Source organism: Scyliorhinus torazame, chromosome 20 (assembly GCF_047496885.1).
Source record: "Scyliorhinus torazame isolate Kashiwa2021f chromosome 20, sScyTor2.1, whole genome shotgun sequence".
Lineage (NCBI taxonomy): Eukaryota > Metazoa > Chordata > Chondrichthyes > Carcharhiniformes > Scyliorhinidae > Scyliorhinus > Scyliorhinus torazame.
This window is the reverse complement of record NC_092726.1, coordinates 19,366,281-19,384,549: the sequence shown is the minus strand read 5'-3', so window position 1 is coordinate 19,384,549 and position 18,269 is coordinate 19,366,281. Positions and strand designations below refer to the sequence as shown.

Here is an 18,269-nt window from a genome sequence, read left to right as displayed (position 1 = left end):
ATTAATTTAACTTGCCCACCGTGAACACCCATTATCCATAAGAGGAACAAAATGCATCGGCAACATTTTCACACACACAATTTAGCATATTGGTTGCCCAGAAGGCTGACTATTGGACTGTAGTGTCACAATCAGCATTATCAATTTGAAACGGAAGGGATAAAACATTTTAACTATTTATTTGCTTCAAAATAAAATTGAATAAAAACACAGATGGCTTCAATCATTTTATTTGCACAATTGAAATGTAAATTCAAATGTAATTTAGGTTTCATCATATATATGCACATAGAAAATAAAAAGATTTATAAAGAACAAAAAGATTGCTGAAACAGGAAAATATATTGCCAGCTACAATGTTTGCTTTACTCAGTTCAAGAGTCTGGAATTCTTGAGCTTCACCAGGTTTTTAAACGATTGCCCAAAACTTTAGGCCCAGTAACTTTCAAAATATACTTTTCCATGAATGACTCTGAAAATGCTCGGACAACCTTAAATATCTGTTGTACTGATCCAGTAGTTCTATCAGTGGTCACCGCTAGAAATGCATTTTATTTCAGTTCAAATGTTGTACTACCTCATATAATGTGAATTTCATTTTTGAACTACACCCTTCCAAAAGGTCGACCCCAATCTGACCTCGTTGGCAGGAAAATTTGAACTTTAAACAAATTTAGATTGCATCAATGACATGGAAAATCATGCAGACTGGACCTTCACACCACCTGCTTACAAGGACAGACACATGTCCCCATTCAGACCAGCTTAATCAACCAAATTATTTAGCTAAAAATTAAAATTCAATAACGTACTTTACTGGAGAATGTTAGTTGCTAACATTTCTGTTTTCTAAAAAGATCTTCACCATGGCAATGAAAATCTGCCCCCCACTACATGCCAGACCATTGAGCATGCTCCAAAAAGCTGCTTCAAATTTGTGTTCAGCATTTGATCTGGATACTGTAATGAATTGGGTTTTGAGATTGCTGTATTTCGCTTCACAGTCCGTTTCCAGTTCAATTTGCACGAACTCGGGGGTTAAGCAATTGTAACTCTTCCTTTGTGCTTCAAGAATAGAATTCTACCACGTGCAAGAACAGAACTATATAAAAGTTGGCAACATAAACTAAATTTATGTTTGCTTGTTATTTTATGACATGAAAAAAAAAGTGCACCTGTAAGGCATGCTCCTCCTCCAACTATGATGTTTATCCTTTTCAAATTAACTCTGAAAATGCATTCATGAAAATTTCTAAAATGAGCATTTCATCTGCTCATTCACGGTAGTTAGCGAATTGACAATTAAGAGTATGCTACATTTGAATTTACTAGTTTCTCTTTCAATAAACCATAGTTACATCCACTGAAAGTGCAACTCTGGTCAAACAAATGAGCATTATTTCTTTATTATAATTGCCTTGGCCCCGGCAAGTATGCAAATTCCTTAAAAATTACAGTGTGCCAACATTCAAAAGCGCCAAATGTCAAATACTCGCTGTCTGCTAGAAATATAGAAGTCAATATTTGGAATATGTGATGTGATTTCAAGGTAAAAAAATTGGAGGACAGGATTCAAATTTTAACAAGTGTTTTTCAAAACTGGTTAGGAATGATCTTCATGGGTCAGAAATCCAATTTTCTTGCTGAGTTGTATTTGATAAGTTTCTTGAACCATTGGAAGTCCAATTCTCCCACCCTTCAGCAAATCCATTTCCAAATTCTGTTCTAAACTAAACCCTTAGTTACTTCAGCCAAAATTCATGCAGATATTTAATCTGGTATTTCTCAGTGCCATTCAATGTGAATTTACCATCTGGGCAAGTTGGTTATGATAACTAAACTGAGATATTGGAAGCTTGGACAGGAGAATGCACGCTAGCCATCATTGATATTTCTTGACTTGGCAACATTCTAATTGAAGGACAACTTTCAAACTGGGAAGAGCATGCCAATAAAAAAATACTCCACTTAAATTCTACTTCAAAGTTTACATTTAGCCTTACACTTCACTTGCCTCGTTACTGTGCTCAACAGCAAGATGTTAAAAATCACATTAACAGCGACCAGCAACATTTGAACAGAAAAATGCAACTTGGCCAAAATACCAGAATGTTCAACTCTTGGGAGTTTGTATTGCAGCAAAAGAAAGTTTGAAAATTCTACGGTCTGGCAGGTGGTTGTTTTCAGTAGTTATCATCAATGTTTGGACAATGACTAAAATAAAATTGGCATTTACTATAAGCAAATTATTGCTAGTTTAAAAAAAAAAGAAAAGTCCCCTTGCCCCATGACTACTTGCGAAAAGGCAATCACAGGTGAAAAAGTTACATCCTGCTGCAAAGTTTCTTATTTACCTTAATGTGTAAAAATCTTTTTTTTTTTTAAATCAATATTAAAACATGACTGACCTAGTTTTGAAAAAGTAGTCTAGTTAAGGCAACTGGGCACAGTCCCCAAAGTGCATCTAATAACATTAGAAATAAAGGCAACACAGTTTTCACAATATGCAATCGTACATGCTCTGTGTTATAATCCAAAACTGCAATTACGAGAGAGCGAAACCAAGTGGTGATTGCGAAATTCCAAAAGGTGGTCAGAAGATGTGCCATCAGAAACCAAAACAATAAAAACTTGAAATGAAAAGTGTGAATTCATACAATCAGCTGGTTACAGACGTATATTAACAGCTCAGTACATGGGACAGAACTTTCCATGCCCCCCCCCAACCCCCACGGTGTGTCTCACAGCGACGCGCCATTGCCCAGTAGCGGGATATTGTGGTCCCGCTGCTGTCAACGGGGTTTCCTGCTGTACGCAGCCCCGCCCCGCCTCCGGGAAATCGCTGGCACTAGGACCAGGAGATGCCGCTGGCAGGAATGGCTTGAAAACTCCGGCCATGAAACTAATCTGGAATTTTTGGGGTTTTAAATAAATCATCTAGTGGTACTTTTCCTTCTGCAATGTGCTATCACGTCAGAGTTGTGACACTGTTCAAGCATAACTTTGCTTTTATTTTAAAACCCATTACTTTTATAAAGCGATTGATTAGTTGTGAGCCAATTCTACCAAAAGTATAAGTACTCGAGTTGTCTTATTTTTAAAATTTGCAAGTACTGTAAACACCTCACGTAAAATTGAGGCTTACGTTAACTGTATTACCATTACTGTACTGTCAATGTATGACATGGACAAATATGCCTCACCTAGCCAATCATAACACCCATAATGCTGTTAAGAGATAAGTGAATAAATGTATGTGTGTATGCACTGACAAAATTATAAAATTGTTCCACTGTCTTTTCAATCCAAAAAGTACATTTAGAGACTGTGTACAATTAACTAGTCTACAATTAACTAGTTTATTTGCAGCATGAGCAACCTGCAGTCACACTGCAAGTCAACCCATTTAAAACATACATTCAAACTGCACAAGTTCCAGTTTGCTTATAGCTCAAGGACAAGAATAGGTTAGTTTCCATCTTCCCTCAAATAAGAAGCAGAGAGGTAGGTGGAGCATGCAGAAACCAGGAATCCAGACTACAAACCCATCAGTCAAGAATTCGAATGAATCAAATTAATGCAGCAAACATTTTCTTCTCCCCAAATGCCTTTGCATGTTTTGCTAACACATTTCAATAAATCCAGAATATCTAGGGGAAGAAAATCAACACTGCAACATCCTATATGAAAACGTACAACATTTGGGCACCTTTGAACCTTTCAACGTGGTTGAATGGCAATGTCTTTCGAACACTGACATATGGCTAGAACCAACAGCTTCCGGATTTGCTTTTCGAAAGTTATTCACACTAATATCAAAGTACTACTTAACACAATGACTGAGACAATGGATTTTTCCACAGAGCATGCTCACAATGATCACACATCATACTGTGCATGTGCAGGAAACAGGGATCTTGAAGGTAGAAAAAGAGAAGCACGAAGATCACACTGATGTGGAAAAAGGTTTCAATCCTTGAAGAACACTCATCTGTCTTTTGATCCAAGTTTTTCAATTAGATCTTGGAGTGGAGCAAGCTCTTTCCTGTCAATCAGATTAAATTCCTGAAAAGGTATGGGGAGGGGAAATATTAAAGTCAGGAAGAAATGAGTGGATCTCTTAAGCTCAGGGCTAACTGCAAATTAAATGAAAGGGAAGCAGGGAGATAGCGCAGGTTCAATTCCCGTACCGGCTGAGGTTATTCATGAAGGAACCGCCTTCTCAATTTGCCCATCGGAGGGGGAAGAGCTGACCGGTTGTAATTTAACCTGAAGGTCACCGCACCTCAGGAGAGGGACGAGATTAAGAAGACTTCAGCCAGTACAGGAATTGAACCTGCGCTATTGGCATCACTCCCCATCACGAACCAGCAGTTTGGCCAACTGAGCTAAGTAACTGTTTCCCCCCCCCATACTAATATCATAAGAAATTATTTTCCTGTCAAATGCAAATTCCAGGTGTTAGAAAAGCAATTAATGCAGGACATACTACCTGAACAAAAAAAATGAAGTGCTTGAAGGAAGTATTAAGATGGGCCTCTTCCTGGAGCTGCATCACAGAATCAAAATGCTGATGGTAAATATGAGCGTAGACCCTGAACAGACGCTTCAGGATGGTCTTGGCCACAGACATGAAATTTTTAGGAAAGGGTACTCCTGCAATGAAGTAAAGTTACGATAAATTAAAGCACATAAAAAGTTTAAAATTTAGATTTAAGGTGAACCATGCATTCGCATAGTTCAGACAAAACTTCCAATTTCAGAAGGCATCAAAACTTGAACACAAACATTAGCACCTAAAATCAATGGGTGAATCGAGAGAGTGGAACAGGATCTCGAAAGGTAGGTCTGGAAGCTGGCAAATCATGGTACAAGAGTGTTGGAGTACATCGTAATGCTACCAGACAAAACTTAAATCGGTCTTCTGGTCCCAAACCAATATCCTTTGTTTGGGTGATCATTTCTTATTTCCACGAGAGTTCATGGCTTTCTTTTCCAAAGCAGCTGAAACAAAAATTGCTCACCTATTTTCGAAGGAAAGAGGGTCTCATCATCAAGCTGGTCCTGTACCCATGTCATCAGGTAATCAATGTATTTTGGAGCAGAACATTTAATTGGCTTTTTAATGTTTGTGCCATCAGCCCAATGGTATTCATACCTGTAACAAATATTCTTAGTGATAATTAAGATGACAAGAAATCAAACATTACTGTACAAGACTATTTAAGCTAAGAGAACTTTGGCTGAGCTAACAGTCTTCTCTGATCCAAATTATTTCACATTTTCCTATCTGACAATCTGAGGTAGTGAAAAACCGAATCCAACAGAATAAGAGAACCAAATGATCAGCTAGAAATTATATGATTGAGCGTTTTGAAGTATTCAACTTGCTGCTGAATGACTCCATCTCAACTTGGTTCTGTAATGGGGTCACCTTTGTTACTTTAAATAAGTAAGACATACAAAAAGAGAGGGGACCATTGAAAGAAAATGAAGGAAAATGAGCTCAAATTGAATGATGCTGTTGAGATATCAAATAAAAGTATTTTCAACCTCTAATATTTTAACTAATATCGAGTCCTTGCTTTGATTTTTGAACTGAACCAAGTGTATTTCTTCCTAATTTTAAATGCCCTGTTATCCCAATAATTATGGCTGTGGATATGTATCCTGATATGAATTCCAAATTCCGAAAACAGGTATTAAGTGAAAAATATAGAGGGAGATAAACGTACAGATCACATCTGTCACATCCAATCTTATGGAATCTAACTCCTTCGAGGGTGGGGAAAGGGAACAGCAAATCCAGAGAAAAGAAAGTGTATAGTTAATGGCCTCATGATGAAATGCCCCAACACACTTTTAACTTCTTTGTAATTATGTGCTGCATTTACCACATCAAAAGGGTCCATCCATACAACTACCAACTCTTTTACTGGGGTCCCAATTATATTGGAAGTCACAAGCCAAACGTATGGTTAAGATCGAACACATCCACATTAAAAAAGACACTGAAAAACTTATGTTAATAGACAAAGTAGCCCATGGCTTCTGGTAAATTCTGGAGAATGTTCTGTGGTCTACAGATGGTTTGTCAAACAAATTCTAAGTAGAAACAATTGACAGCTTTCTGAAAGTCCACCTAAAAAGTTGCATCTCACCCAGTGTACAACATGAATTATGTTTTGATATGACAGGATTGGGAGCAGAAAGAATAACCTTAACTAATTTTATAGGTTGGGGGCCCAAAATCTTTCGATCCTCAGAGTTCAGGGATGAGCAAATGAAAATTTGATTGGAAGGTGTGAAAAAAAAATGTTCGCTTTCATGATTCTGGTTTCCATGCTTTAGAACAGGAATTTGAATATTACATCCAAATTGTGATGATTAGAATACAGTATTTGAAAACAAACATTTTTAATGGTGAAGACCAGCATGAACCTCCTCACTTAATGTGGATTTCAGTGAAGCCAACATCACTTAAGGTAAAATTTCTCATTTGGATAAATGCATGCATGTTTTTGTGTCATTGCTCATTTAAGTTCTCATCAGCAAAGAGGTAATGGGGCTTGATTCTCCGCTGGCTTAAAGTTAAAACTTTAATCTAATAAAGGGAATTGACTTAATCCAACTAACAGAATTTAATAAAGTCTTGGTTCCCAAGACTGAAACTGAAGATAGGAAATTTAGCTCAATCATTTGATTTTTTTCAAGAATATAAAGTGTATTTCCATGCAACATGGTGGAAAGCAAGCTCCATACATGCGCACTTAGCAGGATGTCTCAGGTACTGCCACCCAGCTTCAGAACCTCTGCTGGAAGCAGACAGCAGTTGGCCTGCTCTCTTCCTCTTTCAAAGATCGCAGTAGAATAACAACTACCCCCATTTGAGAAGGACTTTTCAGAGCTAAAATGCTGAAGCGACTGTACCTATTAAATAAAATGACTGCGGACCTTTTCCTCAAGAGGAAGCCAAGTCTTGAGAATTCAAGGGGGGGGGAAGAAAAGTATTGAGAGCAGTTCTAGATACCACGGCGGGGATTCTCTCTTCCGGGGACAAAGTCCCCACGCCGGCGGGAAAACCAGAGCCAACGGGCCCCCAAGGTGAGGAATTCTCACTTGTCTCGGGGGCCGGCACAACAGGAATTGCGCGAGTTCGCGCATGGGTAGAACAGCCGTCGTGATCTCGCGCATGCGCGGAACCGCCTGCGTGATTCCACGTATGCGCAGGCCAGCCGTTGTATTTTGGCGCATGCGCAGGGTGTTCTCTTCTCCGCACCGGCCATGGCGGAGCCCTGCAGGGGCCGGCGCAGAAGTAGGGGGGGGGTTGCCAACGGTCCCCGATCGGCGTGACGCGAGTCCCGCTCCCGCCCGAAAAACGGCACCAGAGAATACGGCAGCCGGCGTCGGGGCGGGATTCGCGCCACCCCCGGGGATTCTCCGACCTGGCCGGGAGGGGGGGGGGGGGGGGGGGGGGCCGGTCGGAGAATCCTGTCCCACATTTTAGCTTTCAAGGGAGTACATTGTAGATTTACAACAATGACATCTGGACTCCAAGGATGAGATTAGAAGGAGAAAAACACAAATTAGAATTGCATTCCCCTGTGATTTAGGTCAAAAAGATGACTTGATAAAAGTAAGGGAAACTAAGGGCAGTAGATGGAGAGAATCTATTTACAATTGGAAGGAAATCTGGGCTTAGGGTTCATTTGAGTCAGGCATTCATGAATTAAATTAGGAAACACTTCCACACGTAAAGAGTGGTAGAAATTTCAAACTCGGTTCCGAAAATGGCAATAACAAATTCAAAAGTGAGATTGACTGCGGCGCTGAGGACCCGGGTTCGAATACCAGCCCTGGGTCACTGCCCGTGTGGAGTGTGCACATTCTCCCCGTGTCTGCATGGGTTTAACCCCCACAACCCAAAGATGTGGTTAGATGGTTTGTCCATGCTAATTGGCCCCTTAATTGGAAAAAACTAACTGGGCACTCTAAATTTATACTCGGGCAATAAAAGGTAAAGATAATGTCGCTAGAGTCCCAGCTGACCGTAGTCCCTTTGGACGGGGAGAGCTCTCTGGTGGTGATTTAACCGGAGGAAACAGGCCTTCATGAATACCCTCAGCAGGTACAGGAATCAAACCCATGCTGCTGGTGATGCTCTGCATCGCGAACCAGCTGCCTAGCCAACTGAGCTAAACCGGCCTCCACCTGCAGGTAATCTGAGGTAACAGCTTTCTAGAGGTTCAGTCACAGATCAGCCATGATCTCACTTAATGATGGAAGAGGCTCAAGGAGCCAATTTGCCTGTGCCTGTTCCTTTAGAAGCTTGTTTAAAGGACTCCTGGTTTAAAATCGAAGAGAAATGTGTTTCCGTTCATATAAACTATTTTAAAAAATAAGTCACCCATCTGAAGGCTTGCAAGTTTAAGTACCTCACTTTTCTCATGTTCCTGTAAAGTGACCACAGATAAAAATCAGCCAGGCCGATGACTTTGTAGTATCTTAGCAGTTGTGTGGGAGCACATCTCCATCATTGCAGGCTCCTCAAGCAGTGGCAGAAATTCTTGCAGTCAGGAAGCCACTGAACTATTCAGGGTATTCTGAACTGATGCACACTGAGAAATCGTATCCAGCAGTCATGGGGTTAATTGGGAGCCTGTTGTAATATTATTTGAGTTACCCAGTAGACAACGGTCCCCAGTCTGATAAGATTTCGACTTTTGCAGAAACATCAAAGTTCTTTCGAGTCGGATGGAGAAAGAAAAGGAAGTGGGAAACAAAAGCCTACTTATGGTGCCTGTTCCTAGTATTAAAATTTCATTTGATGCTTTTGATGTGCATTTACTGTATTCTGCGCTGTAGATTCTATGATACTCCCAAGTTAACATCAGGAACAAGAGTTTGTTTATCATAGAATTATCATAGAATTTACAGTGCAGGAGGCCATTCGGCCCATCGAGTCTGCACCGGCTCTTGGAAAGAGCACCCTACCCAAGGTTAACACCTCCACCCTATCCCCATAACCCAGTAACCCCACCTAACACTAAGGGCAATTTTGGACACTAAGGGCAATTGATCATGGCCAATCCACCTAACTTGCACATCTTTGGACTGTGGGACTGTTTATTTGCTGATGTGTTAACATATTAGTTTCTGAAGCTGTGCAAACATCAGCAAACATGCTTATTTCACAACTAGACTTTTAAATTTAAACCTCCAAGCTATCTCTTGACATTCGTCATTCCTTTTTGAGTCACTGAATTGAAAGGCAGATTTGGGCTTGAGAGGCATTTAATCTCAAGACATGGAAGCATTTTTTAGTCAAACTAATATTTCTGGCACGCAGTCACCCATCCCCTATCGAGCCATTTCTGTGAAGTCTCCCATTTTGTCTAGAGGGCCTTTCCTACCTTGGTCCTGCTGACATAACAGGACAGCTCTGCTCTGTACAAAACTCTGTTATTGTTCCATACAACATGTTGATTTGGTTGAAAAAGTCAACAGCTGAAAAGAAAAGAAATATCGACAATCAAAAGTTTGTTTTCATTGCAGTATGAAACGGCCATCTTGTTATTATCACTGATGTGCATGTCAAGCCCCGTCCTTTGAAACCAATTCGCAGAAAATATCACTTAGACATAGAATTTATGTTATAAATACCCAAAAAAAAGGTGTTTCAAAACATTTCTGGGACTCTTTAGGATGACTAAGTAATGGAGAAAAATGTAACCAGCACAGAAATGTGAAGAGTGCGTTTGAATTTCACAGAAGTTTAAAAAGGAAATGGCAAAGAGGAAGTGTCAGTTGTGCAATTGCTATTTATGAGGTTTCACTGCATTTTGACTCCAGGTTTATTTTTGAAGTTCACCTCAGTAAATTAGATACTCGCACAAAGATGTAGACTCAGTGAAAAATCAACGCCATTTCTAAAGTTAGGATAAGATATAAAACAACTACTTGCATTTAAAAAGCGATGTGGTCCAATGTTGCAAAGCACTGAACAAGAGCATGAATAAAGGTTGACACCTGGCTGCCGGGCAGAAATGAGGGCAATCGGACAAAAATTCAGTCAAAAGTGGTAGATTTTAAGGAAAGTCTTTTTAAAAAAAAGAGACTTTGAGGGAGGAAATTCCAGAGTTTTAGGTCCAGGCAACTGGAAGAAGTCACCAAGGGTACAGCGATAAAAAGGGTGGTGTAGATAAACAGACAAAACTGAAGTTTGAAAGGCTTACTGTTAACGGCAATCCATTCATTTAGATCCTCGCCTTCTGGTAACATAACAGCCTGGCGGAGGTTACCACTGCCCAAGGTTGCTTCGGCATGTTTCAGCAGTTCATATTGGTGTGAACCCTCCGGAATGTTCTTCTTTGGTTTGAAAGTTCTGTTGCTTCGAGCCCCACTAGAATGCAAGCAAACCATTCATAACGAATGAACTTCAACAGTAAGTACATATATGAAAATGTTTTTTTTTGGGGGGGGGCGGGGGAGAAAGGCTGGTGCAATGAGCGAGATAATGGAATTATACTTCTAATTTTAAGAGATCAGTTTTACTGCAAGAGATTTCAAGATTTTAAACTATATTTCAGGGCTCCTGTGATCAAATAATCCAAATATGAAAATTCACAAACTGAAGAAATTGAACAATTTCCTGAAAATTTCGGCATGTCTCATTTGTGAAATACCCTGCTTTGAATGACCGGCAGTGAGCATTGTTAGCTCAACCACTGAAGTGACACAAACTGGAGCCAAGGTGTCCAGCTTTCAATGAACATCAATGGTGCCCAATACAAGCAGGCAATATTACCATGCTCAGCCCAGCCCAAACAAAAATAGCACAGGCCTCAATTTTAATTTTCTATCATACCAAAAGTGTGGATCCAATGGTTGCATTTCTAGTGCCTTTGTTCCGGCCCAACAAAACCGATGTGAATTGGTGAACCATTCAGTGTGGCCATTGGCAAGCTGCCACACAAAGTAAGTGTGTCAACAGAAAGTGGTGATCAAAAACTACTGCATCCTGAGCAAACGTGATTGCTCGACTCAGCAGGCCACCAAGTCTTCTTCGTGTTTGTAACATCGATTGGCTGCAGTGTATAAGAACATGATTTACTTGAGGCATGCAGGCACCCCATAATCAGTGATATTACTGTGACCACAAGCACACAGCTTATTACCCCCAGGTGGATTACACAGGACACAGCGCAGAAACCGGCCATTTGACCCAACCAGTCCATGCCAGTGGTTGTGCTCCACTTCCTCCAGCCACCTTTCCACATCCTCAGTTTCTCATCATCCTAAGTCTCTAACTATACATCATTCTCCCTCAAATGCTTGTCCAGCTTCCCTTTAAACACACCGATACCGTTTGCTTCAACCACTGCCTGTGGTAGCCGGTTCATCTGAATTCTCTCCTGGATTTCTTGGTGACTAACTAACTAGCAGTAGGGGATTGAAGCAGCAAATTATGCCAACAGATTTCAGGTTGAGAAGGAGCATTCTGAAAAAGGTAAACTGCCCAGATCCAGAACACAAAAATAGCACTCGCGAGCAGCTCAAGTGACCATTAACAAAGTTGCTGAAGCAGGCAGTGAAATTCCAGCAAATTGAAAATGCATACAGAAATTCGAGAATAGCTTTCAGCTCCTCCCTTGAATTATATCTGTTCACATATTTCAGTGCTCCGGCAAGGGAGTAATCAGTCACAGAATGGTTTTCGCACTTCAGTTGTGAACAGAAAACTACTTATAATGGACAGAAGGACAATACAGAGGACGGATTTCAAAATTTAGCAGAACAAAAGCCGCAAATAGAGAAGCAAACTCATACTCAAAAAGCAGTTCCTCCAGCCAAGAAACGGTGCAGCAACAACAAACAGCATAACATTTTTTTGTTTGGTTAAGTCACAACTAATATCATAAGTAACAGCTGGGACACTACATGCGGCCTCGCCACCCCTGGGCTAAGGAGGAGAGAAATATTTCTGACTTGCAAATCAGTGATTCCTGTTGTCAAGGACACGTACTTAGAAAAAGCCATGAAAGCTTAAATCTCGTGCTCCCCCACCGCACCCAAAGACAAGTAGATGGCCAATACACTACTGAAACGTATGTGAAGAATTGGTGGCCCTTTGGGGTCAGATTTGAAGGCAAAGAGATGAGGGTACGAGGCAAGATTGTGCAAGAAAATATACTGCAGATATTTAATCGTAATGCAAATTAAAATCACTTGAAAATACATGTCCAATCTGCAATAGAAGTAACTATCATAGAGAGGGTCCATGCAGCACTGCACCATACAACAAAAGATTTTCCCCATGCCCAAAAAAGTCACTAGTCTGTGCCGAGCTATCCACAGAAAAGTACTCAGCGTCTCAGGGATAGAGAGATGGCAGTGAAAAGAGATGCTAACAGCTAATTGTCTGTTTCTGGAATTTGAGCGGTGGGGATAGATGTGCCGGCTTGGAATGAAGTGATTTGCAAGGCCATCACTACAGCTGAATACACCATTGCTCACGGTCTCAGTAGCGTCCACTACTGTCAGGAGAGAAAGGTGTAAAGAAACATGACAAGCCAAAGTACTGCCTCCATAAATAAAAAACAGAATTCTCTCCAAATTAGTTTCCTTATCCATAGAATTTCTACAGTGCAGGAGGCCATTTGGCCCCTTGAGTCTGCACCGACCCTCTGAAAGAGCCAAGTGCCACGGTTCAATCCCCCGTCCTATTCCCATACCCAGTAACCCTATCTAACCGTTGGGACACTGTGGGGCAATTTTGCATGGCCAATCCATCTAACCTGCACATCTTTTGGACTGTTAATGTTTTGAGGCAATGGTGATCATGTTCACCATTTGGGGTATTCGGTGTTGTTCCAAACAGTATGTCAGTGACTGCTGAAACCAATCTGTGCCCAATAGGTTATGCTGAAAATCAGGCACGAGAAAGCAGTTAACGGGGTTCTGGACAAGTTCTGGCTCAGATATGCCTCTCGTTGTGTTTTCTCTCAACCTCTGATATGTTTTTGAAGGAGGCTGCACTGTGTTTCTTAAATTTGGCCAAGTGCAGCGATCTCCCAGGACACAATATCAAAACTTCCAAGTGAAGCCTTCAGAGTGTCCTTGTACTGTTTCCTCTGACTGCCATGACAACACACTTGCACTGTCCAGAAAAGATTCGCTTTGGTCGGCTAGTACCAAGCATTGTGGCTACATGACCAGCCCAACTCACCTGTTGGCTGTCTCAATATGGTGTGGATGATTGGCAGAACATTCATGTACTTGTTCAGACAATCCAGACGCTACAGTAGTTAGTGGAATTTAAATTCAGTTGATAAAGCTCAGTAACGGTGGCCATGACCAACACTGATTGTTGTAAAATCCTATGCCGTTCACCGATGTTCTTTCGGGAAGGGAATCCACCATACTTACCCATGTCTGACCTACGTGCGACTTAAGTGGCTGACACTGAACTGCCCTCTGAAACGGCCTCGCAAACCACTCAGTTCAAAAACAATTAGAAATGGGGGAGAAAAAAAAAAACTGATCTTGCCAGTGATGTCCACATCCCATCCAAGAATAAAGTGGAAAAAAGCAAACTCTACACAGCTAATGTTTCCATCGTCAGGAACAATTACTTTGCAATAGGTTATCTTGGAAGGGCAGAGTCGTACAATTTGGTTCAAATAAAGTTTTTTTTTAAAAATCCATTTTTTCCAAGTTTTTTCATAATAACCAACACAAACCAGAGCAAAATAATGTAAATGAACCACAACAAGCAAATAAAAGAAAAAACCCAACACATAATTAACTTAAATATTAAAACCAATCTAAACCCCGTAACAGCTGACGGTGGCTAGATCCTTAAAAAAGGAAATTACTGACTGCCATCTTAGGAAGAACCTCTCGACGAACCGCCTGATGGTGAATTTGACTTTCTCCAAGTGTAAGAATGACATTAAATCACCAAATCAAGCAGAGGCACAGGGTGGAGAAGGAGGCCTCCAGCTAAGCAATATCTGCCTCAAGGCTGGAGTGAGGCAACAACATTCACCTCTACCCCAGACTGAATCACTGGAGAATCTGACACCCCAATAATGGCCACCAGTGGACATGGATCTAAAACCACATGGAGTATCTCTGACATGGTATTAAAGGAGGAAGCCCTGGCGTCCACAGGTTTGGGGCAGGACCAGAAGATGGGTGTGGCTAGTCGGGCCAAGGGAACAGCGATCACACCTATCTTCAACACTTGGGGAAAACTCATTCATCTGTGCCCCAGTCTGGTGCGTGTTTTGTAACACCTTCTACTCAATTAGGCTCAACTGAGCACAAAAAGACATGGGGTTGACCCTGTGAAGGGCTTCACACCTGAATTCACCAGTAAGAATAGAGTCCAATTCACTTTCCCCTCTTGCCCTCACACCGCTTAGCGAAGCAGAATCGAGAAAGTAATATGGCGGTCGAGTACCGAAATAGACACCCTCTTCAGGCCGAGCCAGAGAAGAATTCTGTTCATCAAGAAAGAAGGTGGCACCAAAGGAAAAGCCTTACACAAGAGGTTAAGAACTTGAAAATACCGAAAAGGGCAGGTAGCTGGAATTTATCAGCTGACTCTCCAAACTAGCAAACCTTCCCTCCACGAACAGGACCCCCAAATGCTCCAGATCCTTCAGTTTCCAAGATTTAAATGTTGAGTCCATACCTGAAGGAAGGAACAGTGAATATTGCAAATAGTAGCTAACCCACCCAAATAAAAGATTATATCAATTTGTGACCCTTGATTAAAAAAGGATTTGGGAAGAAAAATGGAAAGACATTGAAAAAAGAATCCTCGGGGAGCACATTCACATTAATAGTTTTAATCCTAACTGCCAAAGATAGAGTGGGGTTGCGGTGGGGGGATCGAACTTGAGAAACATTCACTCTTGCCTAAATTTAATTAATACACAGATAAGTAGCCGAAGGAGTTAAGCAACTTCGTAACGCCGTTGATGGAGGGGGCTGGGTATGTAATATAAAAAAGTAGGTCATCTGCTTACAGAGACACGCCATCCCAGCTCATACCCTTCATTGATTAGAAGACCTCAATGCTATTGGGAGGATGAACAAGTGTGAAGAGAGTGGGCAGCCCTGCCTAGTGGCCCTTAATCAAGGGAAAATAATCAGAGTACAAAGCGTTTGCATAAACACTGGCTATAGGGACATGATAACAGGCAAATCCATGAAACAAATTTATGACCAAATCCAAATCTGCCAAGAATCTCAAATAAACACGCCCATTCCACTGTCAAATGTCTTTTCATCATCTTTGGTTCGGGCACTGGGGAGGGGGTAAGCATGAGATTTAACATGGGATGTATATTGGCCAACAATTGTTGGTCTTTCACTAAGCTTGTTTGATCCTCCGAAATTATATTGGGAGGCAAGGCTCCAGCTGGAGCGCCAACACCTCAGCAAGCAGCGTGATGTCTGCATTCAAAAGCGAGATCGGACGGTATGTCAGGTCCTTGTCTCTCTTAAGAAGCAAGAAAATAAGAGACTTGAGTGAGGGTCGGAGGCAACGACTCCCGGGACAGAGAATCATTGAATATGTCCAATTGATTCAGATAAAGCTGTGACCACTGAATACTCAATTATGACATTTCCTGAAATCAAGTACAGCAAAAGCCTCCACCCTCCAAAAATAAAGAATGTTCCAATGTCCAAGAAAAATGTGGCTTGCTGGCAAAGAAGGAAAGGGGAAAAGAGAAATGATGTGGCAAAATGGCAGATAATGTCCAACAGAAATAAGAATCTAGTTTACTTTACGGACTATTGCGCAACGTATTCAAGTCACTTAAATCTAAGTGGGTTTTACATATAAGCTGCATTATGCTGTAAAACAGCATGAGAACAATCCAGCCTTTTGAGGTACGACATCCTAATAGCAGCTGAAAATCAAACAAATAATTTAGAGACTGACATTGTTGGGCAGACATCTCAAATGATTACCTCCTGACGTGCACAAGCCTGGTATTCGCTGGATTACACACTCAGACAAACTACCAATGTCAAACAGCATTCCAAATGACATGTATTAAACATGACACAGTCCAACTGTTAAAACTTGCAACCTGAAAGTGTGAATGCTTCAGGTAACCATTTATGCTTAACACTTCAGAAGATCCCAAGTTTGATATTACTACATAATGCCACTCTTTATTCCAATTAATGCATGCATAGGGACAATCTTAGATTTAGTTGCAACATAAGCTTAATATCTTTCTTAAAGTTGCTCACGCCATTTGCACAGGCAAATGTACAAAGGTGGATGGATATTAGATATCAGTAAAACGCATTGAAAATAACCTAACCAGAAAGTAACCACATTTTATAAATTTCAGGATATAGACACGGTGAGAGAAATGAACGTACGGAATGGTTTTCCTTCTGGTGAAAGCAAAGAGAAAATGATAGAAAGGGCAGATTATTTCAAAGTCGATTTAAATCAATAAATGACACACAAGAAATAAGAACTTGAGCCTGCTCTTCCATTCGATTAGATCATAACTGATCTCATTGCGGTCTTAACTCCACTTTCCTGCCTGCCTCTCGACTCCTTTGTCGATCAAAAATGTGTCCAACTCAACTTGAATATATTCTATAACCCAGCTTCCACTGCCCTCTGGGGTAGATAATTCCAAACACTAAACGGTCCTCTGAGAGAAGAAATTATTAATCTCCAATGGCAGATGCTTATTTTGAAACTGTGCCACCGCCGGTTCTAGATTTCCCCACATATCCTCTCAGCATCTACCCTGCCATGTCCCTCAAAATCTGAGAACTTTTAAGACGACGCCTGGACCCAATAAGTATAGAATCTACAATAATCTTGATCAGTGTCACAAGTAGGCTGACATTGACACTATATTGAAGTTACTGTGAAAATCCCCTCGTCGCCACACTCCGGCGCATTTTCGGGTACGGGGAGAGAGAAATCAGAATGTCCAATTCACCCAACAAGCACATCTTTGGGGGCTTGTGGGAGGAAACCGGAGCCCCCCCCCCCCCCCCGCCCCGGAAGAAACCCACGCAGGCACGGGGAGACCGCGCTGCCTCCGCACGGACAGTGACCCAGCGGGGAATCGAACTCGAGACCCCGGAGCTGTGAAACCACAGTGCTAACCACCGTGCCGCCAAACAGGCTCGAATTTTTTCATTGGGCACCCAAACCCCTTCCTTCATCCCAAGAAACACAAGGCAGAACTAGCCAGTGAGCAATTGGCAAATTATAGATCACTAGGCCGGAGAGGGGGGGGGGGGGGGGGAAGAGATGCTCTTGCGAATAGGAAGCTGACAAAGGCCCCAGTAGTCCACCCACATACGCGGTGGTCAAAATAACATCGGTGCCAACAAGCCAAGCCACCACCAACCCCCAGTGCAGAGGCTACATTGACAGAAGAGGGAAAACAAAGCAGCGGGGTTTAAACGGGGGGGGGGGGGGGGGGGGGGATGCAGAGTCAGGCCGGGGACGATGGAAGAGGAAAGCCTGCAGGCCCAAAGTTACCAGCGGGTAAGAAGCGAAACAGGAAGAATGGAGGAGCTGAGCCCCGAGTGAGTCACATCTGCCCACAGATACTTACAAAAGGAAGCTCATTTTCCTCTAATGGGCTCCCCCTACCCCCCCCCACAACCAGAAGAGAATACGGGTTAGAGGACGGCTGGCGGAGACATTACAGTCGGAGCCGCTGCAGAAAGGGGAGGAAGGCAGGGATCCTTCAGGCGGCCCGGGGACAACACACACACACACACAGGCGAAAAAAAACTTGATCAACTCTCTCCCGGCCGACGGCAGCGTCTCGCGAGAGGGGACGGAGCATGCGCAGCACTATGCAAATCAGGCGAGGTGATGGGCAGCCGCGGCCACCAATCGGCGATCGCAGCGCGGCCGATGCCGCCAATCACTGCCCCCCCATCCCCCACGAGACTGCGCGTGACGGCTACCTCCCAACCAGTAGGGGGGGGGGGGGGGGTGGGACGGACTAATAAAATAAAATCCTCACTCTTTTCAAAATAAAATCACCGCTTCGGCATTTTCCGTCACCTTTGAACGTAAGAGTAGGCGGCGAGCGAAACTATTCTTTATTTTTTTTTAATTTAAAAAAAAACAAGGCAGGTCTGCTCGCGGGCGTTTGACTGACAGGCGGTGCAGCCAATCGGGAGCCGTCATTTCTGTGACGGCGACCAATCAATGGTCCGTCGGCGACAGACGGGGGCGAATCTTTACTTCC

General features: G+C 42.2%; 1 protein-coding gene across 1 annotated transcript; it reads right to left on the bottom strand.

Annotated features, from left to right (window-relative positions):
- Window positions 1-214: 214 nt before the first annotated feature.
- Window positions 215-17,840, bottom strand: LOC140396938 (MOB kinase activator 1A). The gene is made up of 6 exons (XM_072485881.1): window positions 17,622-17,840; window positions 10,236-10,402; window positions 9,414-9,507; window positions 5,025-5,158; window positions 4,493-4,656; window positions 215-4,065 (listed from the first exon to the last, which is right to left on the bottom strand). Exons 1-6 carry the CDS (start codon window positions 17,633-17,635, stop codon window positions 3,988-3,990), a joined length of 651 nt encoding a protein of 216 aa, XP_072341982.1. The 5' UTR covers window positions 17,636-17,840; the 3' UTR covers window positions 215-3,987.
- Between the last annotated feature and the right edge of the window lie 429 nt (window positions 17,841-18,269).